At 47.3% G+C, this 25564-nt stretch overlaps 1 protein-coding gene across 2 annotated transcripts in view; it reads left to right on the top strand.

Annotated features, from left to right (window-relative positions):
* LOC119178679 (venom metalloproteinase antarease-like TtrivMP_A) overlaps positions 1-25564 on the top strand; it is a 369468-nt gene that overhangs the window by 248347 nt on the left and 95557 nt on the right. For both annotated transcript variants that reach the window (XM_075881864.1, XM_037429911.2), the window contains one exon: positions 12964-13016. In XM_075881864.1, coding sequence (XP_075737979.1) covers positions 12964-13016 — 53 coding nt within the window. The remainder of the gene's footprint in view (positions 1-12963; positions 13017-25564) is intronic.

Genomic DNA, 25564 nt, shown 5'->3' with positions numbered 1-25564 from the left:
CTCCTGTCTCTCATTCCCCCTTAGCAGCCATTGGCATGTACATTGAGTGCTATCTGACAAGAAACGGTTGCTACGTTATACTCGCTGGGCGTCACCTCCTTGGTTTTACAAAAGTTTAGCGAGCGTTGTGATGCAGTTCCATGAATAAAGTGAACTAGTATATACCATGAACTCGAGGTGGTTAAAGGTGGGAAGTAGACACGAAGTGCAAGCCGTAAGAAAGTGTGCGTGTGCCTCCTCTCGTTCAGTCCTTGGAATGTCCGCTGAATAGCGGTGCTTCTATATGAGGAATATATGATGGAAAGATACGAGATGGTGGTACTTGGAGTGTTGTATAGGTGGACGAACGGACACACAGACAGAAACATGAACGGACGCACGGATGGCTGCATGGACGGATGGACGGACGCAGGAGCGGATGCATGGACGAACGCACAGATGGACGTGCGGATGCACGAACAGACGCACGCACGGAAGGGCGGATGGACGCACGGGCGGGCAAGGTTCCTTTTGGCGTTGCATAAGTGATTGCCAGACTGGAAGGGTGGTTGTTGCCAGATTGCCGCTAAATTTGGATCAAAACTTTTTTTCTGTAGTTGTGGCTTCTTTGTAAGAATTCGGTGCTATCCGCGGTGCATTTCTTGGCTGAAAATTTTTTTCCTGTAGTTGTGGCTTCTCCGTAAGAGTTTGGTGTTATCCGCAGTGCATTTCTTGGCTGAAAAATTTTCTCTTGTAGTTGTGGCTTCTCCGTAGGACTTTGGTACTGTCCGCGGTGCATTTCGCGAGTGTATGAGCGACGCTGGCCGCTTTAATTAACAGAATAAACCGAGCCTGCAGAAGTCGCGCGTGGCGCTGCCGTGCAATTAAGAGGCAGTTTTAATTCCGTTTTAATTAACGGAATGAACCGCGCATTGCAGAATTCGTTTTAATTACAGAATGAACCGCGCCTAGCAGAAGTCGAGCGCAGCGCTGCTGCGCATTTAGGAGGCCGTTTGAATTAACGGAATGAACCGCGCCTAGCAGAAGTCGAGCACGGCGCTGCTGCGCAATTAAGAGGCCAATTTATTTAACGGAATGAACTGCGCCGAGCAGAAGTCGAGTGCGGCGCTGCTGCGCAATTAAAAGTTTGTTTTAATTAACGGAATGAACCGCATATTACACAATTCGTTTTAATTACCGGAATGAACCGAGCCTAACAGAAGTCTAGGCGCGTTCTCTCGCGTCACAGTATTAGGGATGACGGGGAAAACTGAATAGAGTTGCAGGAGGTGATGCGCTGCCCCCCTCCCCCCCTTACTTTTCTTTTTTTTTTCTCTCTAAGCTGATCGTGTGGCGTCAACCGCGTGCTACGACGGGTGACGCTACGCTTCCCCTAGCTGTGTCAGCACAAGACATATCGTTCGGACTCGTATATACATGTGATGAATAAGCGTTCCAAGGCTGGTTAATCGGGGTACGTCGGATATGCTACAGCTATGTACGCCTGGAAGGCTGCTTCATCGAAGCAGATGGAGCGAATTAAGCACGACTTGCGCGTACCTGTAAATGGGACCCGGCCGACGAGCCGCCGTCGCTTACAGGGCCCCACCCACAATAAGCACAAATTGTCTCTAAGCTCAAGAGCGCAGTATAGAACAATAGGGTGGGTACATAAGAATAAAATGGCATAATATGTCTCACTACACGCTCATCACTCACGATATGGCAGGGATCCCTAAACGGGATATCGGCGAGCGATCACCTCCATTAATCGAAGGAAAGGGTCTTTCACGTTGAGACGTGCAACGAACAGGTACGTCTCGAGAGGCAATAAAAGGAGCCTTGCCCCTGTCTACTCTGCATCGTGAGTGTCCCGCGGAGCTGGGACAGCTAGCTGTTTCCTGCAACCATTGTACCTGAAGTGTGGGTCTGCTCGTTTTTTTTTTTTTTTTTTGCCGGGGTGATTGTACGTGACGACTTACTGACCCTGGGTCACCATAATTAAGCCGAGGTCCTTGCGAATTCCCCATCACTCGCATGTCGGCGGCCGCTTCTGTGCTGTTCCCGACTGTCTTCAGGTCGAACTGCCGCTCGAAGCGATGGCGTCTTCGACAGTCCAATAACGCGACGGCTCCTGAAATGGTGACAATGTACTTTGCACAACTAACGTTACGGCATTTCATAAGGATCACGATCCGAAAGCTTAGGGATTGCGACCGAGATAGGGAGCACCAAATAAGGAAATTTAAGAGGTTTACGTGAGCAAGTTTGGCCATGTCTCGACGCCCAATGCACCGCGGTGAAGTACGTGCCCTGGGTGGTGTACCGTTTACGTGATACGTGGGTCACATCACGTAGCATTACGTAACGTCGTTCGCACTCCCGCTCCAGTCACCGTTGCTGTGGAGAAGGAGGGGCACCGAAGTGGAGTACGTGACCTAGGCGTTGTACAATTCAAGGCGTCTTCGCCTATCCCGTATTTTCACACATATGCTCGCGTCGCGTCGGCGCCGTGACCCACCCCCTCTTTCTCCGCAGACACTCGCGTCGAGTCGGCGCCATGTCAACCAACGTTAGAGGTCCAAAAAGGTTGTTTTATGTTTTTTATTCCAGGCGTCTTTGCCCATCCCGTCTTTCTCCGCAGGTGCTCGCGTGGCGTTAGGGCCATGGCCCATCCACTCTTTCTCCGCAGATGCTCGCGCCATGTCGGCGCCGTGACCCACCCCCTCTTTCCCCGCTGATGCTGCATCACGTAGGCACCCTGTCAACGTTAGAGTGCTCTATCCCCCTTTCACCTCATGACCCTTATAAAATGCCGTAACGTTAGCCATGCAAGCTACACTGTTACCAGTTCAGGAAGGGTCTCGTCATGGCCACGCCACGGATATACCCCAGCATTGTCGAAATCACCGACATCATAAGGTACCCTGCCGCGGAAGAGGCCTTCCTTCGTGAAATCAGACTGTCGCCTGCGCCATCGCTTCGACCGGCAGCACATTCTTCTCGGGACGACGGTGTACAGCGACGAGTGGGCCGCGTACCAGTGCATACCCAGACTTGTGGATTCCAACGGAACACCGCTAAACTTGGACTGGCACACCATGAACCACAGTGTCAACTTCGTTGATCCTACGACAGGCGCCAACACGCAAAGGATTGAAAGTGAAAGGCAAAAGGCCAAGCGCCGTCTCGTTCGCAACAGCAACAAGACGACTACCTCACTTATGCCATCTCACCTCGCCTGGCTTTGGTGGAGATCAATTAACGCACGTCCCAACGTGAAAGACCCTTTTCTTCGAATAATGGAGGTAATTGCTCGCCGGTATTCAGTTTAATTTTGATTAGCGCGTAGTGAGACATATTGTCATTTTATTCTTATGTTGATGTTGTCATTATGTTGTAATATTATAATTGTCATTATTATGTCATTTTATTCTTATTGTTGTATACTAAGCTCTTGAGCTGAGAAACAATACACAATCGTTATTTGAAATTTTGGTAGTTTGTGCTTTTTGTGGGTGGGGCCCTGTATGCGACGGTGGCTCGTCGGCCGGGTCCCACGGAGGAAGGAAAGGTAAGGAGAGGGCATGCCCAGCCGGCGCAGGGCGTAAAAAATATGGCGGAAATGACATCATGGCGGCCATATTCACTAGGCACAATGGCGGCGTTGCTATGGTTACGTGTTGCGCAGTGGAGATGGTCTAGCAGTGAGCGGCCGCGGCTGGCGTCGGAATGTGTGCCTCCCCAGGTCTCGTGCTGAGCCGTGGCGGACAATATCTGTGCTCTGCGCCGCGTTATTGGTTACGCAGTGTTCTCCTGGCTGTTACATTACTCTTAGCAACGTTTACAAATCCCTTTGTCCATCACGGGGTTTCAACAGTGCGTAGAACAAGTGCATATTCATGTGTCGTGCGGCGGATGACGCGGATGAAGCAGTTCGTATTCAGTGAAATTGCGTTGGGCACCATGACGAAGCTGAATGACGACGAATGCCTTGCAGGTCAGTGACGGTTGAGCAGTGCTCCTGCTTGTGACAACGGACGACGCTGTTGAGCCCAGCAAGACGCCGCGTGGACCATGTGCACATACATAGTTTCGTGTTGTGTGTGTACAGTAACAACTTGCATGTGCGTATTAAAACACCTTTTCTGTTCCGCTTGGTACACTCTCCACCAGCATTGCATGTAATCTCAACGTAACAGCAACCACGTTCAACTGTCACTAGCACCGTGCTCAAAGTCACCACGGTCGCAGAATGCTGACGCCGGTGAGTTTCACGTGGAACACGGACACAGTGGCAGGACGCTGCGTCGGCCGCGTGGCGGAATGCAACCGTACAAGGCGCACGACCGATCGTGTTGTCTGTACAGTTGCTGAATTAATGACGTGAAAGCACTCGCCGTTGTCAGTCCATTTAGCGCGCGTTCTCTCGTAGTTGCTTCGTTGTCGGCGAGCTGTTACTCCCTGTTATTACTCGGACGAAGCGATTTCGTTGAAGGTGTCCCGCTGGCTCAGAGTGATTAGCCCCATTCCATTAGTTTCGGATCGTCACGACCCACGCGCTGCGCAGCCCACGTGCTTTCCGAGCCGGAGAGGGAGTCACGCTTTCTGCTTCGCATTCATAAGTAAACAAGAGAGGAGAATTTGTCTAGTCAATATGACCGACTTCCGGCTTCATCGCGGCTTCACAACGAGTGACGTCAGGGCCTCTCCTTACCTTTCCTTCCTCCGTGACCGGGTCTCATTTACAGGTACGCGCAAGTCGCGCTTAATTCGCTCCATCTGCTTCAATAAAGCAGCCTTCCAGGCGTACATAGCTGTAGCATATCCGACATACCCCGATTAACCAGCCTTGGAACGCTTATTTATCACATGTATACACGAGTCCGAACGATATGGCTTGTGCTGACACAGCTAGGGGAAGCAAATGGACGGACGGATGCTCCGCCCCGCTCTCCATCATTCACTCCGTGTATACGTTGCCATTTTTTTTTGTACCGCTGCATTGAAAAAATCATCTTTCTGTGCAATGTCCCGTCGTAGCGCGCGGTCGACGCGACACGATGAGCTGAGAGAGAAAAAAAAGGAAAGTAAGGGGGGAGGGGGGCAGCGCATCACCTCCTGCGACTCTATTCAGTTTTCCCCGTCATCCCTAATACTGAGACGCGATATCTTAATCGCACAGCTGCGCACACAGCAAGAGAACGCGCCTAGACTTCTGCTAGGCTCGGTTCATTCCGTTAATTAAAACAAATTCTGTAATGCGCGGTTCATTCCGTTAGTTAAAACGGACTCTTAATTGCGCAGCAGTGCCGCGCTCGACTTCTGCTAGGCTCGGTTCATTCCGTTAAATAAAACGGCCAGCGTCGCCCATGCACTCGCGAAATGCACCGCGGATAGTACCAATGTCTTACGGAGAAGCCACAACTACAAGAGAAAACGTTTCCGCCATATTTAGCGGCAGTCTGGCAACAACCACCCTAAAATCTGGCAACAGACTTGTGCAACGCCAAAAGGAACCTTGCCGCACGGGCGGCCACACAGACGCACGCATGGACGGCTGGAATCAAGAACAAATGGACGGACGGATGCTCCGCCCCGCTCTCCATCATTCACTCCGTGGATACGTTGCCATTTTTTGTGTGTTTTTTTGTTTCTGGTAATCGTGGCTGGGACGATGACCAGCTACGAAAGCTATGAACGATAAGAAAACTTTTTACCGCACTAAAATGATCTGCAATGCTCTTATGTAGCTCGGGGTATACTGTCAGTTTCTCTAGCAGATCACTCAATACAGAAGACAGTTGTCAATTTATGATACGTTACTGCAGATAAAAATCATCATTTCAAAGATATCAGGGGATGGGGATGACTGTAGCAGTGTGCTAACCGTTCATTTCGGGATCGCTGCTTTGACCGACATCGTCGGTTTATCGACATGAAGCGCAGCACTTATTGAGCGCGTTGAGATATTGTTTTTTTTCTAGCCTTCAGCACGCTATAAGGTGCATTTTTTAGTCGATGGATTGATTGATTGATTGATTGATTGATACGTGGGGGTTAACGTACCAAAACCACCATATGAATATGAGAGATGCCGTAGTGGAGGGCTCCTTAAATTTCGATCACCTATTTCTTAGTCGAAGCCAGATGCTTATTGGAACGCTAATCTCGATCAAGCTGCAAGGCACGGCGGCACATAAACAATACATTCAGACATAGACGGCGCTGAATAATCGAAACCCTGCGCTTCTTGAACGCCGTTCTTACTTTGTGTGCCATGCTGGTGCACAGTTTAACCAAAATAAACGCAAATGAACTCGTCCAGTGCTTCGTCTAAACTTACTCTTGAGTGAACCTTTCGCGTTTTTTGTCATATAGTCATAGTATATTATATGGGTGCAATCGCCGGCGCTCGTCTCGTATGGCAGGCAGATTTCGTCCGCCCATTTCCGTGATATTTTTGCTAGGTGCGCCTGCGCGACAGTTTATTTCTCCATATAATATCGCACCAAATCTATGCGTAAGCTTTTTATTAGTGCGTAGTACATAGGTACCTGTGATAAAATGGTCTTCGCACACTCCGACCTAAACGTTCGGTACCCAAAGTCTACTTGTCGCTGTGGCTTTCTTCAGAGCCGCGGTCCACCTCATTTTGCTTTCTTCGTTACATGGTAATCGATATATGCATTTGCCTTTCACACTCGAGTTGGGGTAGCCAACGGCTGAGCAACGAACCATGGTTTATCAGGACGAAGATGAACGGGTGACCGCGCGCGCGAATCCCGAATAATCTGAGGCTGAGGCGAACTTGGTTCGCTGTCGTCAGCTCTTCTCGAACCGGAAGCCGGCAGCAGACAACGTGTCCCACAATCTCTCGCTCTTTTACTGGTCACCTATTTTCTGTTTTCCGACGCCACCACTGCCTCGCGCGAATCATCGCCAGTCAAGTTCAAAGCAAATCCGGCTGGTCTTCGCGCCTTTTCTGAACGCGGTTCATAAATGCGCGCGCGTGACTGCTGATCAGCTCTATGTGCGCACCACCGCCATTGGTGTCCGTGATCACTATCGCACGAAAAAAAAAGAAAACCTACGTAAATAAGCATACTTGTCTTACTTGAGAGTCGAACCCGAGTCTTTTGCGTGGCTGTACAGTATTCTACCTGAAAGCTACGCCAAAACTTGAAGCTGCGCTCTAATCTGGCATTATGTAGGCTGCATATCGGTTAAGTATTTGCGTTAACATGTGTAATAAAGCGTTTTAGAACAGTTAAGTAACAACCATCTGTCACACAACGCGAATCGTGTAAAGAGTGCGTCATTATGCTCTTACGCACTTCAAAAGTCTCAGGCATAATTCTTCATGGCGTTATAATCACCGGGACTAATCGGGTGATTTCATCTACCGTCTAGGTCAACAAATGTTGCATTTCACCAGCGTAACGTGAACACTGAATGTTCCCGCTCGTTATCCGGTCAAAATTCCGAAAATTCTCGCACTGTGAATGTCGCAAGACCAAAGAACTGGTATTGTTCGTTCTACACTTTTTGCCACACGCTGAGCAAGAGCGTCGCTTTTTTTACCACGTTATTTAGTCATATCTTGCGTTGCACTTTGTTGGAAGTCGTGCAGAAAATAGTCTTCTAGCACGGCAAACAGTGCGTGAAGAACGCAAGAAAAGCATGTCGATATGACATACGGCAGGCGTGTCACCTCGAAAAACAGATTGTGACTTCGCCGTAAAGCTGTGGTTGCTAGCCAGGCAAGATGGCAGACCTATGCGCTGCTCTGGTCCCGTAGGGAGCAGAGTAGCGCATAGGTCTGCAATGTACAGTCACTGTACCACTCACAAGAGTTACTGTGTATGCTACCTTAAGGTTGCATGTAGCGTAATTCTACCTCTCACTCTCCGCAACTCCACCTGCACCACCTGCTCCCATTGCTAGGGCTAAAGCCAACGTTACGAGAATAAACTCAGTTTGAAAGCTCCACCAGTGATCTGAGCCGCGGGGTGGTCACGAGAACTAATGGCGCTGCCGTACGATCTTGCTCTAGCGACGCGGGCCGCGCCTGTGGTGATCGGCGGTGGCAGCGACGTGCAAGCGGCTACCGCGAATGGTGCGTCACTTCTCGGACTGTTTTTGGTACTGCGTACTTACTTGTACGAAAACGTGTTTGTCATGTATGCGGTGAGCAAGAAGAAGCAGAGGATTTATATACATTAAGGTACGCGGACTAGCTTTGCGCCAGGCTCCAACAGTGGCGAGCGCAATGACGACTCCGCTTCACGCAACTTGTTCTTTCGTTTGTCTGTTTATTCATTAATTTATTTTCTGTGTGAACACTGTTACACAGTGGCGTGGGCTAACATAAAAGCCACTATAAACAGCTCGAGAGCCTCATATATGTTGCCTCCGATCTCCTAGCGGAGATGGGCTATAGCAGACAAACAATCGTAAGCGAATTGGCTGTCCAGAATTTCACGTTACCCGAGAAAATTCGTATTGTAGGGCAAAGGAAAATTATTATTATTATTATTATTATTATTATTATTATTATTATTATTATTATTATTATTATTACAACATGCGGTAGGAAATGGTGGATATGACAGAGGTGACGTCGTTGAGTATTATGTATATTGTGGGACAACAATCACGCAACAGTCACAAACACAACAATTACAAAACATGGAGGACGCTTGAGCTTCGCCTTCAAGAGTAGACTAGAATGGCGTAACCAGGCCCTGTGCGAATCACCTTCTCAATTACTAGCCTAGCTTCGGTCTGGGTGTATGCCTCAACTATGCCGTTAGGAAACTAACGACTGCGCGTGCAATAGTGGTCGTTTCAAAGTATTGTAAAATGTCTACAGCAAGTACAGTTGCGAAGTGCCCACTGCGCCATAATTCTTCCTTTTGTGAATTGGCAAAGGGGTCTTCACGCGTGCGTAGAGCAACACGCAAACATAAATGAGCGCCCCATAATGGCTGGGCCTTTCTAACACCCACTTGTTGCGAATTTCACATGCTAAGATGCCTGATGCGATTCTACGCTGGTACCACCTAATATTGCGTAGAGTGAAGAAATCCTCTTTGCTACATGAGCAAAAGAAGTGTAAACATAAGGCCTCTCTTTTTTTGGCTGGACACAACATAATTGAGAACTTCTACCTCATGAAATTTTTATTGTTTTTTCTATATCAGTTTCGATAATTGGCGTGCCTCTCTGGTGTAACACCTGATTGCTGCGCAGAGAGCCTGGGATTGATTTTCACTCATACTGAAGTTTCGTTTCGATTGTCAAGTTTCTTGATTTTTTCTTTGTCATGGACAAGATAATGTCTTTTCACTTACTACCGAAGGGGCTGACAGCGACGCCAACACGGGAACGTCTGTAAAAGAAGCTCGTTAAAGCTATCACGTGTAAAAAATATACCACCAACAAACATTATCAATATAAGTATAGGTGAAGAGACAGTCGTTCATTCTACAACTTAATTTGAGAGCGTGATCAAAGCACACAGTGAAAGGTAGTTCTAACCTCCAACCAAAAAAAAACCCGGAAGAGTGACCAGATGATCGAAATAATTTAGGACCACGTTACTATAGCAGGACTTTTAAATCAGGCGTAGTGAAGTGAATCAACTGCATGCCGTCATTTAGTCTTGATCGGGGTATAAACTAATTATGTTGAGAGTGACAGACTTCCAGAGAAATTCGGTGCAATTCAGAAGATGGTACTAAGCTTTGCGTCGCGAAGATAAAAAGATCATTGCCAAACACAAAGTCTATGACGTTCAGTGTGAGAATGACGGCATCGTAACGCACTACCATCATGTCCTGCTGGACCAGAAGTCTTGATCTGGCTTGGAAAGTGGGAGCTCGCACCTGGTACCCATCCGCGCTTGTTCCCAGCAATTTCACTCCATATATTGAAGTCGAAATGATCATAACCAAAGCGCTAAGCCTCCCCCCCCTCCCCGTCAAACACATGGCGCGTCTCGATTGCTCAGTGTCCCATTTGGGGGGGCCACCATAAATAGAACAGCAAGACAAAAGGCAGCAACACAAACGTGTGTGTGGTGGTGTTTTGCCAGTGACCAGGTTTTCTTTCATATAACAGTAATAGATAATTTTCTCACTAACAGTGTTCACATTTCTGAACCTAGAGCAGGCAACGGGAGCACATGTTGGTGTCAATTCTCGGTGCAGCGAAGTACACTCGGAAGCACTCCACCATGAGTGTACTGTGTCTGTGGGTACCTTCGTAAAAAAGTGAATAAGTGACAACGTGCCAAGAGGGCCTCTAGCATATCGCACAAGTACCCCTGGAGCAGGCGTGCCGAAACCAAAGTACACAAATTCAGATGAGGTGTTTTCAAGAAGGCTGCTCAGATAATCCCTTACGCGGCCTTCTTTCTACATTAAAATCAATTGAGAAAGCTGTCGAGATGCTTTTAATGAAAACCCCTTGGTTGACGACCTCCTTTGGATTGTGCTTGAAAAGTTGGAGTGGCTACCACAGCATCTTTTGAGTTATATCGCTTGTCACGAGAACGTGAGAGTAATTTTCATGAATATTTGTTGTTGTTTTTTTGTTTTGCCAGCAAACAAACCAGGAGCTTCTTGAAAAAGTGGAAAATGCGAGAAAGGAGGTCAAGTTGATGTAGCACTTCGCACTCTGCTCTCGATTGGTTTGATGAACAGTGCGAAGCAAAGACTTCTCTGGTGAACAGTGTGAAGCACGGGTATTGTTTCTTGAAGAAAGTCTTATTTTTGTAACTCTACAAAACATGAGTACTGTTTTATAAGGCATTTCTGCATTTCAGTAAGTCCACTTGTTTGAGGCGTTTACAGATGTTTGGGGCCGTATTTTGCCTAGGCCCGATGACAGTGGTTAAAATGCTAGCGGTCGTAATAAAATTTTTACGCTGAATATGCTCGTTCGTGTAGAATTTCCCGTATTTTCAGATTAAACCGAATGCAGATAGCGCAAATATAGGCAGGATATCGATTGTTAGCCAAATTGCAATGAGCAACACATTGATTGATTGATTGATATGTGGGGTTTAACGTCCCAAAACCACTATATGATTATGAGAGACGCCGTAGTGGAGGGCTCCGGAAATTTAGACCACCTGGGGTTCTTTAACGTGCACCCAAATTTGAGCACACGGGCCTACAACATTTCCGCCTCCATCGGAAATGCAGCCGCCGCAGCCGCAATGAGCAACACATCCTGGCCAATATATACAGGAGACCTTGTCAAGCCCCCTATTTTGACGTCAGATTCTGGACCGGAAGCGCAGAATAAATGGTTAACTTGAATAACAGTACAACAGGGCAGCCAGCGCGAGGAACAACGCAGTGAACCGCCGTGGTACGCCGCCATAGCTGACGATGCGCCGAGAGTAGCGCAAGATCAGACTACAGCGCCGCTAGATCTTGCGACCGCCGTTTGGTCCATCATCCTCCGCTAACGGAGATACGAAGCTTTGAAGCTGAGTTTATTCTACTAACGTTGGGTGAAGCTAAGCGGGCACGCCCGGAGTCATCGCTATAGGAGAGAGAGTGAGAGCGGAGAGCTAACACCTGCCGGCGCGCGGATGCCACAGGACACCTGAAGTAGCCTGACTAATAAATGTATTCGCACTTATAGTGGAAAAGAAAACCGCTTCGCTCGCATACGCAAGACTATTAGTTCTGAAGCTTTGCTTAGACGTTTCGTGCTTTAACGAACATGGTTGTAGCTGACCGCTAAATTACGTGTGTGCTCCATTCAGGCCTTATTCGAGCTCCATTTGCTTGCTTGCCATCAGGTTGTATTCCGAGAGTCATTCATTGATAAACGGTAGCTCAACACTCGCAGACTGAGCAGCCGCACTCAGCGTTTGCTTATGCGCGTTGCATATGCCAGACACAAGTTTCCTGTTTTCTATAGTTTTAAGTACAACCACAAAATGGTGCAGAGCTTCTCGCTGACATTTCGCTGTCTTACAATGCAATAAAAGGAAAGGTTAATTGCGCGTACACCTAAAACACGCAAAATTTGTTCGACAGCGCCACGCATACAAGCACCAGCTCGCACACTCGAAGCCATTGCACATATTCAAGAAAGCAATAAGGCAATTTTATTCAGACCCGTTCTCTTCATAGTCTGAAAATGTTTACATCGCAACAAGCAATAGGAAAAATTGAGAGGGAGGAAGAGCTCTGTGAGGGTTTGTACGAGTACAAAAAGAAATACAAAAGTGCTGAAGTAAATACTTCAATATAGAAAGAAGGAAGGAACTCAATGTGCGTTCGCCAAGTAGTAGCTCTTTGCGTGCCAACTCCGATGTTTTTTTCAGATTGCAGCGGCGAAAAAGTGGCCTCAATTTTTGTTTCAAACTGATTCAAACCACCGGCCTAGGTCTACGGTTCGCAAAAAAAAAGACACGCATAGTTCTGACGTACGACACCTATTTGACGTCTAGAGTGCGAGGGTTTGATTCCAAGTAAAACCAAATACTTTTGTTACGTATTTATTTACGTATGTCTTGAATTATCGCTCACAGATAGATAGATATGTGGGGTTTAACGTCCCAAAACCACCATTTGATTATGAGAGACGCCGTAGTGGAGGGCTCCGGAAATTTCGACCACAAGGGGTTCTTTAACGAGCACCCGAATCTGAGCCCACGGGCCTGCAGCATTTCCGCCTCCATCGGAAATGCAGCCGCCGCAGCCGGGATTCGAACCCGCGCCCTGCGGGTCAGAAGCCGAGTACCTTAGCACTAGACCTCCGCGGCGGGGCAATTATCGCTCACAGAATACGCCATTTTCATGACACAAGAAATGACGCTGGCACCAAAATTTATGCAAAATCAGCTCTTTTGCGCTATTTGGTTAAATGAAGAGTTTGAAAAAACGAGTGTCAAGTAGCTGCACATAACTGCGTGATGACGTGGATTCTCAAACAACATTTGATACCTTATTTCAGGTATGACATGACAAAATGGCTATCCAATGGAAAAAGGTACCCTGGCATTCGAGGTAAGTAGATTCTTTTTGAAACTAAACGGAATATCAAATACGCTAGAAGTAATGTATTCATTGCATTGACAGTAAATTTGTTCAAAGGTACATTCACTCAAGCTTGAAGTCTAAGCAGATTTTAGACTGTCGATTACGTTGTGGCACGCAGTAATATATTTTGTGAAAAGATTGCACGAACGAAAAATAGAGAATAACACAGTAAATAGAGCAGTAAGCAGTAACTTATGCGGCGCTGATACCTTTCGTTGGTAAAAACGAAAAGTCGGAAAGGCAAAACAACGAACGTGATAGCAACAAATTGGAAGGTCGAGCGCTGTGTGCAAGTTGATCAAAACGTGCCCTGCGTTTCTCACGCACAATAGACGCACAAAACGTACTCGCAGCTACAGTTGAATGCAAATAGGCGTCCCAGTTGTTAGTTCGCTTTGTCTGAAAAGCTTTCAAAATGAATGCTGTAAAGCAAAACAATGTAGCTCGTTGTTAAGTCAGGAGTCTAATGAGAAAAAGAGGAAGAAAAGTCCGAAGTAGCAGCAAAGCAGCTTCTCTGAACAGCCGCGCTGTGGAATATGGTCCGCGCACGTACTTCATCACCAGGCTTGAAATAACTTCCAGATGACGAACATTGTAGCGGCGTACATCTGCGGTTTGGTGACACTGAATATGGCGACCTGTGAGCCTACAGGCCTCCTCTGTTGGCTAGGCGAACTTGGTAGAATCCGTTTAATTCATTCTTAAGTTGTCGAGGAAGAGCATGGCGTCGAGCACCATCCCGACCTTGCGACTGTGGACCAAATGAAAAGGAGTGAAACCGGTACTTTTTTTAACATCATATTTAAATACAAAAGTTATGTAATAAAGGAGAAGCGTTTTGTTGCTTGTTTTGTGCATGCTGGCCAGCAGCCTTGTCTTTTTTGGTGGTACGACACATGTTGCGATTGATCTGCCTTGATAGTGGTCACGCACACGTCGCTGTATTGGAGGGGGGGGGGGCGTGTCACGAGTGGTCGACGCTGCCTGGAAATTCAGCGCGCTATCTATCTCCCGACGGCCTCCGAACACATCGTTCCCCACTACCGAGACCGAGGTGTGCAGCTTTTTAAAGACGTTAGTCTTACTTGGGCTATTTCGACGCAAAAATTTAGTCCGTTGGTCTGTCTGTACATTTGTCTGTTTGTCTACTGGTACAATACCCCAAACGGCCGAAATCAAACCCCATCCGCAGAGCCCACCAATATTGCTCAAGTTTCAGCATTCATACTTGTGCGATTATCAATTGCGAGATTCGGCAGATCCCACGTACCTGGTAATCGACATTATGCGAAGCATGCGGAGGGAAGGTGACCGTGTTGCAAATTTTTATTAAGCAACACGTCATAAAATGACGTTAAATATCTGTACAAATGTTGCACACACAGACATTTTGAAGAGCGGCAGATGTTTGTATAACCATGCAGGTTTTTGCATTTGCGCACGACGCCAACTGTAACATGCGTATTAGCAACCCCAGAAGCTGATATACAGCGCTTATGCTCGCAAGGATGGTGGCCCTGGACACTGATACAATAATCAACTTCAGCGCACAGAAACTAACCACAATTGACCTTAACCCGACGTGACAGTTGTATCAGAGGAATATATGTGTAATGTTTATGAAATTAGGTAGGCAGCACTGCAACCACTATTGATGTTTTACGAAGATTAGCGCCTACTTAAAGAGGAGTTCCGAGACCTGGTGTAGCTCTGTGATACAATGCTTAATTTCCACACAGAATGCTTGGGTTCGATTTCAGCTGGGACCCTGACATTTCTTCTTTGCATTCGTCTGGTCAACGCAACCAATGTCGGGTATTTCTTAACGCTCGCACATTCAAAATGCCCCTTGTGTTCTCGTCATTCCTGGGTCGATACTAAGTGTCAATCACCCGCGGCGCGTACCCACATACAGCGGCACATACCCGCCCGTGGGTACGTGCCACTGTCTGGCGGGAAGTGCTTGCCGACGTACGCGATGGAACTGTGGCATTACTCATGTCTTAACCAGCGCGTCATTTTCGTCAAACCATCTTACCCTCCCCCATGCTAATTTTGGTTCACGCTAAGTTAATGGGGTGACCATGAGAGCACCCAAACGTAAGCGGCAAGATAGATAGGTAAATAGATACGCTCAAAGTCCGTGAGGTTCGCTAAGAAATGCTTCGCATTTAAAAGAACGCCGACAAGGCGAGGTTGAAAAGTAACAAATGTGAAAAGGCGCAATTCATTCCATTGTCCAGTTGAGTTCCGAGAACTCTCACACACTTCAGGGGAGAGTGCAGCAGTCCGGCAAACGCTAGAGTTCGTGTGGGCGAGGCTCATTGTGGCGTTCTGGAGAAGATAATGGCGTCCTGCACAACAGCACTCACCATGACACGGCTTGAGCAGCTGTGACGAATGAGCAAGGTTGGAGGCCCTTGTATTATATGACGGTCGGATGCGTAGGCGCTGGATTCTCTGTCGGAGGCACTGTATCCTTTTTCGTGGCTGAGACAGAATCAGTGCTTCCAGCCTGCATGTGCGACAACCGAAGTTGACACAATGTCTGTGTCCCTGCGTTGTACAAATGGTAGCATTTAGTCTGCTTCGTAGTTTTCTGTCTCTGTTGCTCGGATCTTAGGCGATGCCTTGATATGTGATACCGAAGACATCCTTGGCGTTCCTTTCAGTGAAGATGGCTGAGATATAGACTGTCTTTCCTTCAGTTGCTGTTTTTCTGACAAAAATCCTATTCACAAATTTGCTTGTGATCTCAATTAGGTTCATCGTCGTGCTTGTGGATGTAACTGCAGTAGTTGCTGGATTTCTTCAAGTTCTTGAAGACACTGCTGATGTTGCGGAATCGAATCAGGTAGCATTGCTTTATCTACATGGGCCTTGTTATCTTTGCAAGTTTACATGACCGGTAAGTAGTTGGTAGTCGTTGAGTTGTCATAATTCTTGTCAGACAATGAAGCTTGTGCGCTGGGATTGACAGGAAGATCTTCGGGGGCTCTTGCGACGCCGTCTCTAATGGACGCTTCTGGCTCACGGCAACGTGCGAGAGTTTATACTTCCAAGCCTCCTGTGTCGTTTAGACTGCCAGGGGGCTGGAAACTGGCTGGTGACACTTCGACAGGCGTAGTTTGGTCGAATTTGAATGGGAATGTCGGCCCGTCTGCGCAGCTGTGGAGCTGACCTCTCCTAGCGCATGAATCTGTACGGTAGCGTCAGGGCTCGTTCGAGTACCCTCCGAATTCCCCTGCCCTATTCCGACCGTAGTGAGCGTGTGACAGGTAAGATGGGCGTTGTGAGTAACCAAATATCCACGCAATAGAAAAGCAGGAGGTATGTCAACACGTGAAGGTGATTTTGACTGTGACAACCGAGTGCAATTGTCTTCAGATGGTTGGCAACAACCAAGTCTTTTTTGGAAGCATTAAAATGGGCGATCACCTCTTCTTTCATCTTTTGCCACGATTCATCGTTTCCGAATATGTGTGCCAGGTAACACTTAAATGCCTCACCGAAGATGTAGTTAGTAAAGTTAGTGATCATCTGCCGTTCTGTCCACAATGCATAGGTGGGGTGAAGCTCTAATCTGTCGAACTAGTCCTGTACAGGTCCATTGTTTACTGATCCGGTTTATTTGGGAGTGCCACTGTCTGCCCATGATGCAGACATGACACTGGTCATAGCGCAAAATAATGGTGCGCTTCTGTGGTCTACGATCGGTCATTTCGTCTTGCTGAGGTATTCGAAGATCGCAGGTTGATGAAGTGCCTGCCAGTCCTTCATTCTGCCGATCTGTGAAAAGCCACGATGATTGGAACATGTGGCCTTGGTCATTTGCCAAGATTATTCTGTTCATGCCCACTCCTTCATTCTTGGCTTCTCCTGCCATGGTTATACGTCACACACACACACTATATATATATATATATATATATATATATATATATATATATATATGAGATCTAACAGACAATGTTGTTAAGAAAAGTATAGGAGAAGATATTAGACCAAAGTGTAATTATGAAGAAAATTGGGTGAAAAGATAACTTGCGGTGGGCAGAATCATGCCCACGGCAAGTTATCTTTTCACCCATTTTTCAGTAGTTGGTTTCTTCACTCTGACGAAGTCACAAACGTCAACTCTGGTTTCTCTTGCAGCCCTTTGAGCGTCCGTGTATCGTTTGCTGTTCTGTTGTTTTTGCTTTACCCGCCCACGTAAGCGCCGGAGTTCTGAGTTAGGGTCATCAAAGAAGGTTACCGACGGATGACCGACGACATCGAGTCGAGTTCTTGGCAGCCGCCCGTGTAGCAGAAGAGCTGGAGCCCTTGCCGTTATAGCATGCGTTGTGCATCGGTAAACACCCAGGTACTCTGTTACCGCCTGGCGTAAGGGTGGCTGCTCAAGAACCGCCACTTGAATAAAGCTTTTTATTACTCGGTTAAAGCGCTCCACTTGGCCGTTTGCTTGTGGATAGTATACAGACGAATGTTTGACCTGGATGCCGCGATTTTGAAGACTTCGAACTCTCGAGACGCAAACTGTGGACCGTCATCGCAAATAACCTCTTTTGCGTAGCCTTCGCGCGCGAACACAGCGACTAAGAAGCGTATTACTGTGCTGGTTGTCATCTCGCTACAGAATTGCACTTCGGGCCATTTGGAATAATAATCTACAAGCGTAACTGCATATCTGCAATCGTAGGGCTCCCTCTCAATTGGGCCTACAATATACTTGCCGAGTTTGAGCCCCGGCTGCTCTGGAAAGGGGACCGGTCGCAAGGGTGTAGCTCGCACATTGACGCTCTTGTTTGCTTCCTGGCATATACTACACATCTGGATAGCTAGCTCGACTTGGCGGTCCATGCCCGGCCACCAATACTTTTCTCGCAGCCGCGCTTTTGTTCGCACCACTCCGGGATGCGACTCATGTGCTGCAGCGATTACCTGCTGCGTGAGTGCCGTGGGAACCACAAGCAGTTCACCACGCAAGATAAGATTATCTACCACAGAAAGTTCGTTACGTACTTCGAAAGATGGCTGAAGCTCAGCAGATAACGATTTGTGTGCAGGCCACGACGATTGCACACAGATTTTGCTTTGTTGCAGTGCGCTATCATGTAATTGGGGCTGCTCAAACTGTTCTCAGGTAATGCAGGAAGGAATTTCGAAAACCGATACAACCTCGTCAAACAGCGTTTCTTCTTTCTGGAAAGACGACGCGGGCAGACGTGAGAGTGCGTCCACCACATGATTTTGCGACCCCTTGCGGTACTCGATCGTATAGTTGCACCGTAGTAGACGCTCTGTTCATCGCGCTACCCACAGGGGCGCCTTCCTGTTCCTTGGGTTGAAAGCAATGCCACCAAGGCTTGATGATCAGTGAGCAACGTGAAGTGGCGTCCCAACAAGTACACGTGCCACCGTTCACATGCCCACAGGCCAACGCTTCCCGTTCTCCTACCGAATATTTCCTCTCAGCTGGCGAAAAGACTCGAGACGCGAAAGCGACAGTGTGCAGTTTATTTCCACCCACTTGCTGTAGGACCGCTCCAACTCCACACTCTGATGCGTCCGTCGACACTAAGACTGGAAGAGATTCATCGAACATCCTCAGTATTGAGCTAGATGCCAGCGCGTCTTTTGTCTTTCTAAAACTAGCGTCTATCTCGTCAGACCAAACGAATCGCTGCCCCTTTCTTAGCAGTTCACGCATTGGTTCAACCTTCACAGCAAAATAGGGAATAAACCTAGAATAATATTCGAGCAATCCCAGAAATGATCGAAGGCTGGCTGGATCCGAAGGCGCTGGAGTGTCTCGGATAGAAGCAACCTTTTCCTTCAACGGCACAATACCGTTTGCGGTGATCCTGTGGCCCAAGAATGCAAGCTCTGGCGTATCGATGACGCATTTCGTGTTCAATTTGAGTCCTGCCTATTTTTGTGCACCTCAGCACTGCGGTAAGATTCGCCATGTGCTCCTCTTTTAACTTCCCAAACACAATGATGTCATCGATATAAAACAAGACGCCGCTGCAGCCCTGCAGAATGTTTCGACATCATACTGTGTAAATCAAATGGTGCCGACGTGAGCCCAAAACACACGCGCTTAAAGCTAAAAAGGCCGTTTTGTGTTATAAAAGCCATTAAATCGCGGCTCTCGGGGTGGAACATGACCTGATCGTACGCTAATGCAAGGTCAAGCTTGGAAAAGTGAGTTGCCCCTATTAAACTATGCAATAGCTCTTCTAAATGAGGGAGGAAAAAGCTACCTGCTATGACGGCTTTGTTTACCTGTCGAAGATCTACACAAAGACGGATACCTCCATCTTTCTTTTCAACCACAACAATAGGGGACACCCACTCGGATGCCTTTATTCGCTCTATCACGTCCATTTTTTCCAAGCGGCGCAGTTTTTTTGAGACTCGTGGCCGCAGTGAGAGCGGAAGGCGCCTGAGTTTTGAAGCAACTGGCTGAACTGTCGACCGTGTTTTGACGCGATGCCAAGACCTGGATAGAAAATGGCACCGAGCTCTTCGACTAATTCTGATGAAAGGTGAATGGACTCCTGCGGCTCTGTCATGACTGCGGTGTGCTCCGTTCGAGCGCTAGTACGCACCGCTATCGTTTCAAGGCACTGTAGTGACTACCCATCAATCTGCAGACTGAGCGCCCTAATTGCATGAATATCCAAAAGCGAGGTGCCCTGTTCAACGACATAAAAAAGAAGCTTTGTTGTGCAGTTATTGTACGTGACATCAGCAAAGAAGCAACCGCACACTGGAATGGGTTTCTTCGAATAGTTCAGTAGTCTAATTCGAGCAGCTGAAAGCTGCTGACCTTCAAAATGCTGCCTAAATAGGTCATGTGTTAAAACTGATACTGATGACCCTGAATCCACGAGGAAAGTTAACTTCGTTTCATCAATTACTACCGATACGCAGATTTGGGGACGAGTGGATGTCGTCACGGCAAGAATGCTCAATACTTCTTCAGTTATCAAACTTTCGTCGTCTAGTTCACGAACAGGAGTGGCGTTTCTGTTGCAGACCGAGCGAAAATGACCCATAATACCGCAAACATGACACCGCTTGTTTTTGGTGGGGCAGCGGAATGAAGATGCGTTGTGCCGAGGTTAACCGCAGCGGTAACACTGGCCCTGTTGGCTGCGCGACCGCTTCGAGGGGTCGCTGGCAGAAGATGCAGGCGGAGGGGTGTTTTCGCGAGCATTTATGCTCTGAACATTTGCAGTAGCAAATTATTTGCAATCATTGGTTGCCTGCTCAAACGGCGTCGCTATTAGTACAGTTCGAGCGAACGAAAGAGAAGACCCTTCAAGCACCAACCACTCGCGCATGTTCCGAGATAATACGCCCGCAACGAACTGGTCACGCAAGGAATCTTCCAGAGACGGAAAAGAGCACGTAGCAGAAAGCTCACGTAACGCGGTAATGTACTCATTGATTGCTTCACCAACTTGCTACACGCGCCTACCGAACCGGTGCCATTCGACCACAACATTTGTTTTTGTCGCGAAGTGCGCATGCAGCGCTGCGACAGCGGTATCGTACGACGACGTTTCATGCTGTATCTAAGAACTGCACTTGACATCTCCCGAATGCGTATCAGTAGTTGGCTCACCGGACTTTGCGTTGACCGAAGACTGAAGCGGTAGTGTGTGAAATATGCGCTGACCTTCTACGCCAAGGCTAGGGATTAGGAGAACCTTGCGACGGTCCGGCGCACAGTCCGAAACACCAGATGCGAGCAGAAAATTCTCGAAGATGCGGATCCATTGCGGCCAGGCAATAGCAGGGCGGCCAAGCGTGGGCAGGAACGGGGGCGGTGGTGCCAGTCCGGAAACAATCATGGCGTGGGAAACAGTCGGCGAAAATGACGAAAATCACACCCTCTCTTAAATGAGCATCCTCGTAGCCAATGTAGTGGCGGCGTGTGCCGCCGGTTAATGAACGACTAGACAACTTGAGTGCCCATATGAACAAAAGCCCCTTTACTCCACCTTGCGCATGCTTATATACATAAACAACACTGGCGCCACTTGCGGCAGTGATCGTGGAACCGAAACCAAACAGACCAATATACAACAGTTAGAATCTTTGTGCTTGGGAACAGAGAATGCTGGTCTTGAGATGTCGCGGATGGCAGCTTTTGAAGAGCAAGTATTGTTGCCTGTCCGTAGGTTTTCTGTATGCGGTAGTTATCAACGCACCTTCCTTCATTCGAATGAGTACACCAAGGGAGCTTATTTCAGTGTTCGAGAAGGAAGAAGAAGAAGAAGGTGTTTAATGAGAAGAAGAAGGAGAGGTCGGCTTTGAAAGCGGGTTTTTCGCCTGCTACTCCTCATAGGGCTAAGAAAGAAAGGGAAAGAAAGAGGAGGGTATGATGAGGGGTCATTGTGGTATGGCAAAATGAGTCACTGCACACAATGTCTCATTTGGTGTAGTTCATGCACAAATGTCTCTAAATTAGCAGATTCTGTAAGGATGGGAATCTAAACATGTATTACTTAGAAAGGCGAGCAGGCCCTTTCAACTGCTTTGGGCGTGATCCACGCGTTCCCAAGCGCCTAAAAGTTTCTATTGCGAAAAGGGTCAGCAGTATAGGTCATGTGTGAGGCGTTAAAACGATTATCTTTCAACTGCGTGTAAAGGGCGCACACACAGGTTGTGACTAATACTGTCTGGCTTGTTACACAAGTGGCAGTTAAAATTTTGCTCTTGTCCAATCTTGCATTAGCATCGTCACGTGTATGCTACACCCAGCCGCAGTCTATGTAGTGGCGTTTCTTGGTCTCTCCTTAGTCGGAACGAAAAGCGAAAAGCACAAGAGTCAAGCCTGTAAATGTGCTCGGGGCGATCATCTGGATCATTCCATAGTCCTTGCATAGATGTAGTTAGTATGAAGAAACAACTACCGGTGCGTTGTGGGTAGCGCGACTAATTCGGCTGATGCAGAGCGCGTAGCCTGTTCTCGGCCCGTCAACTAGCGAAGCTGATCGGTTCCGCTAAGGCGAAGGTGAGAGACCTGCGCACGGGAAATAAAGGAGACTCCTTCATTCACTCAGTTCACAAGCAGAGCTGTCAAGGTCGCCCCTGTTTGGGACTAGAACGGGAAGGCTTACTCGGAAGAGCGTCTGGCGAGAAGCAGGCCAGGTGCCGCCATCTGAGTTTCAGTCATTGTTGGCATGCACGCGTGCCATTGAGAATGACGCGCGGACGCGACCGCTAGGCTGACCGAGACATTGTGGCGGCATGGACACCAGCTTATTCTACCCCGCTATACGCCATTACCGAGTATTGTTAGGATGGCGGGGTGCCTCGCTGTTGCATGCGCACCTGGTCAGCGCACATGGCAAGCTGGTGTAATCTCCGCGCTTACGTAGGCTTCTACGAAGCGACGTTAATGAGAAAGTTGATGGAGCCCGAGCGTGAGAACGGCTATCGACAGAGGTCGGCCAATACATGGCCTGGTATGGGAGAGAATGTGACACGGGGAGAACCTATATATGCTCTCATGTGTTGTATTTTGTGACAGGATTTTTACCATTGTAGTGGTTGTTGGGAAAGTTTTTTTGCGATTGGGTGTGGCGATGCGAGCCCACACGTGTGATTAGCTTGTGTGGCGAGCGGAAGTTTGGGCTTGGACTCGGGCAGACAACTGAGGCTGCAATATAGCGTCTCTTCACCGGTCTACGGCTCTTCCTTCGCACTGTCACCATGCACTCGAGTCATCGAGGGGACCCATTTCGAACCTCAAACATCTTCTCTCTTTAGCTACTGTAGAAGCTAGTCGAGGAGGAGGAAATTAACTGATGTCTTCATACCTTTAGACAGCAAGGCGTTGATGTCATATTGGGAAAAGTAAATTCATATAACTTCGCTACTAGTGTGCGCCATTTTTGCTTCTGCATCAGCTTCTTCATTCCCAGCTATGCCACAACGACTGGGAATTCATTGCAACGCAACGGTATGTCCGCATTTAAATGCCTCATTCAACATATTCATTATGTCACACACCAGAGGGCTATATGCAGTGTCTTGTTTCATGTAGTTTCTAAGTAGCTGAAGTGCTGCCTTGGTGCCGCCAAATAATGTACATTTCGCTGGACTCTGCTGTAAAATGTAGCACGCAGCTTATCGGACGCCGGTCAGCTCGGTGGCAGTAGATGATGTCCGGTGTGCTATTTTCAAGCGTTGAGTGATTCCCATTTTAGGCACAGTGATTGCTGCTGCTGAGGAGGTTTGCTGACAGAGCCATCTGCAAAAATTTGTACTGTATATCCTTACATATAGTCAATATACGACAAAATGAAATGCTTGAGATCAGCAGTTCGTAATTTTGACTCCTTTGTTATTCCTGGGATCGAAAGTCGCACGATTGGCTTAAGAATCGTGCACAGTAGTGTGTCGGAGATAACATGTGGTGCATAATTTGAAGGCACCTGATCTCGGTGTGACATAACAGCTTGTGAGTATGCAGCATTGGGTCGTGTGTTAAAAGTGTCTGCCAGTGGATGGTCTCGATGCCTTGTCAGTAGCCTAAGATGTACTCGTAGTGGTTCGTGCCAAAGATAAACACGAGCTGAACACGCACGTGCTTCTGCAATAGTGCCCCATGTAAATGTACATCGAGGTACTCTAAGGCAAATTCTTAGGGCACGTGCTTGAGCTCCCTAGAGTGTACGTACAGCCGATGTGCGAGGATGGGAGAAAACAGGAGCATTGTAGCGATGGTATCCAATAAAATGGGCCTGGTATAGCTGCAGTGGAGATGATTTCGATGGTGCCCATGATTTTCAGACATAAGACAAATGGCTTGAACAAAGCTGTCTAGTTGTTTTTTTTTTTTGAGCGATGATATGTGCTTCGACTAAGTCTAGATTGATGATAACTCCGAGGAACTTGTGATGAGTGACCGAAGGTATTATGGACCCATCGATCACCATGGGGTAACAAGCCATAGACGTTCTCGTAAACGACAGGGTTGCACTTTTCGTCAGTGGCAGTAGAAGTCCGCAGGTATTGAGGTATGCAGACGTTGCCAATACCGCACGTTGTAGGTTCTTTTTTTATTTATTTTTATTTATTTATTTATGGTACCCTCAGGGCCCGAAGGCATTACAGAGGGGAGTGGCAATAAAGAATAATACAGCAAACGGCAAAACGTAAAGGAAAGGAAGGGAAAATACAAAGCGATTGGCAAAAACACAGAGTAACAAAGAATTAAATGTAGTAGCGGTAATACATTACAACGATTTTGTTAAAAAAAAAAAACGGCAAAACGGCAAAACTTAAAGGAAAAGAAGGGAAAATACAAAGCGGTTGGCAAAAACACACAGTAACAAAGAATTAAATGTAGCAGCGGGAATACATGACAACGATTTTGATAAAAAAAAAACACGACATATATAACACGAAGCAAAATCAAACATCGCAATACATGTTTTGCAAAAAGGCCCTAAAACGTGATGTATCGGTAATAGCCGTAGCTGATTGTGGTAGTAGATTCCATTCGGATGTGGTTCTTGGAATGAAGGCATGCGAATAGGTTACGGTTCTACAGCGGGGAACATGAACTTTTTGCAGATGGTCCAATCTGGGTGATATGAATGAGGGGGGTTTAATAAACTGTTCACGAAGATTTTTGCTATGATAAAGTTTATGAAGGAGACTGAGTCGGGCTATTTTACGCCGAATGGCGAGTTCAGGAAGGTTGAGCTGGGACTTCATTAAGGTAACACTGGCCGTGCGGTTATAATTGGCTAAAATGAAGCGAACTGAACGATTCTGGACTGCTTCTAATTCATGTGTAAGTGTAGTGCCACCAGGATCCCAGACGGATGATGCGTATTCAAGTGATGGACGAATATAAGTAGTGTAAAGAAGTTTCTTAAGGGATGAGGGCGCCATGTAGAAGTTCCTGCGAAAATACCCGAGAGAACGGTTAGCCTTGGCGATGATGTGCTCCACATGGTGGTTCCATGACAGGTTACTGGAAATATGAACACCTAGGTATTTGTAAAATGAAACAGACTCGAGGTGGGTATCATTGAGATGATAATCTGGATACGCAAGTGAGGTGCGGCACACACGCATTGCTTTGCATTTTGAAATGTTTAGTTCCATGTTACATAATTGACACCAGGTAAATATGTTATTTAAATCCGTCTGGAGCGAGGTAACATCATTTTGGTTAGTTATTTTCCGATAAATTACACAGTCATCTGCGAATAGGCATACCTTTGATGAGACATTAGTTGGCAGGTCGTTCATGAAAATTAAGAACAGTAAGGGTCCCAACACAGAGCCTTGGGGAACACCCGAGAGCACCGGCTGGACGGGGGAATCAATATTGTTAGCAGAAACAAACTGTGTTCGGTTGGAAAGAAAGGCTCGAATCCAGTTAAACACGTTAGGGTCTAGGTTTAAGTGTTTCATCTTAAGAAGTAGTAACTGATGACTGACCTTATCGAATGCCTTAGAATAATCTAAAAAAATAC

Source organism: Rhipicephalus microplus, chromosome 1 (assembly GCF_043290135.1).
Source record: "Rhipicephalus microplus isolate Deutch F79 chromosome 1, USDA_Rmic, whole genome shotgun sequence".
Lineage (NCBI taxonomy): Eukaryota > Metazoa > Arthropoda > Arachnida > Ixodida > Ixodidae > Rhipicephalus > Rhipicephalus microplus.
This window is presented reverse-complemented; position numbering and strand designations above follow the sequence as displayed.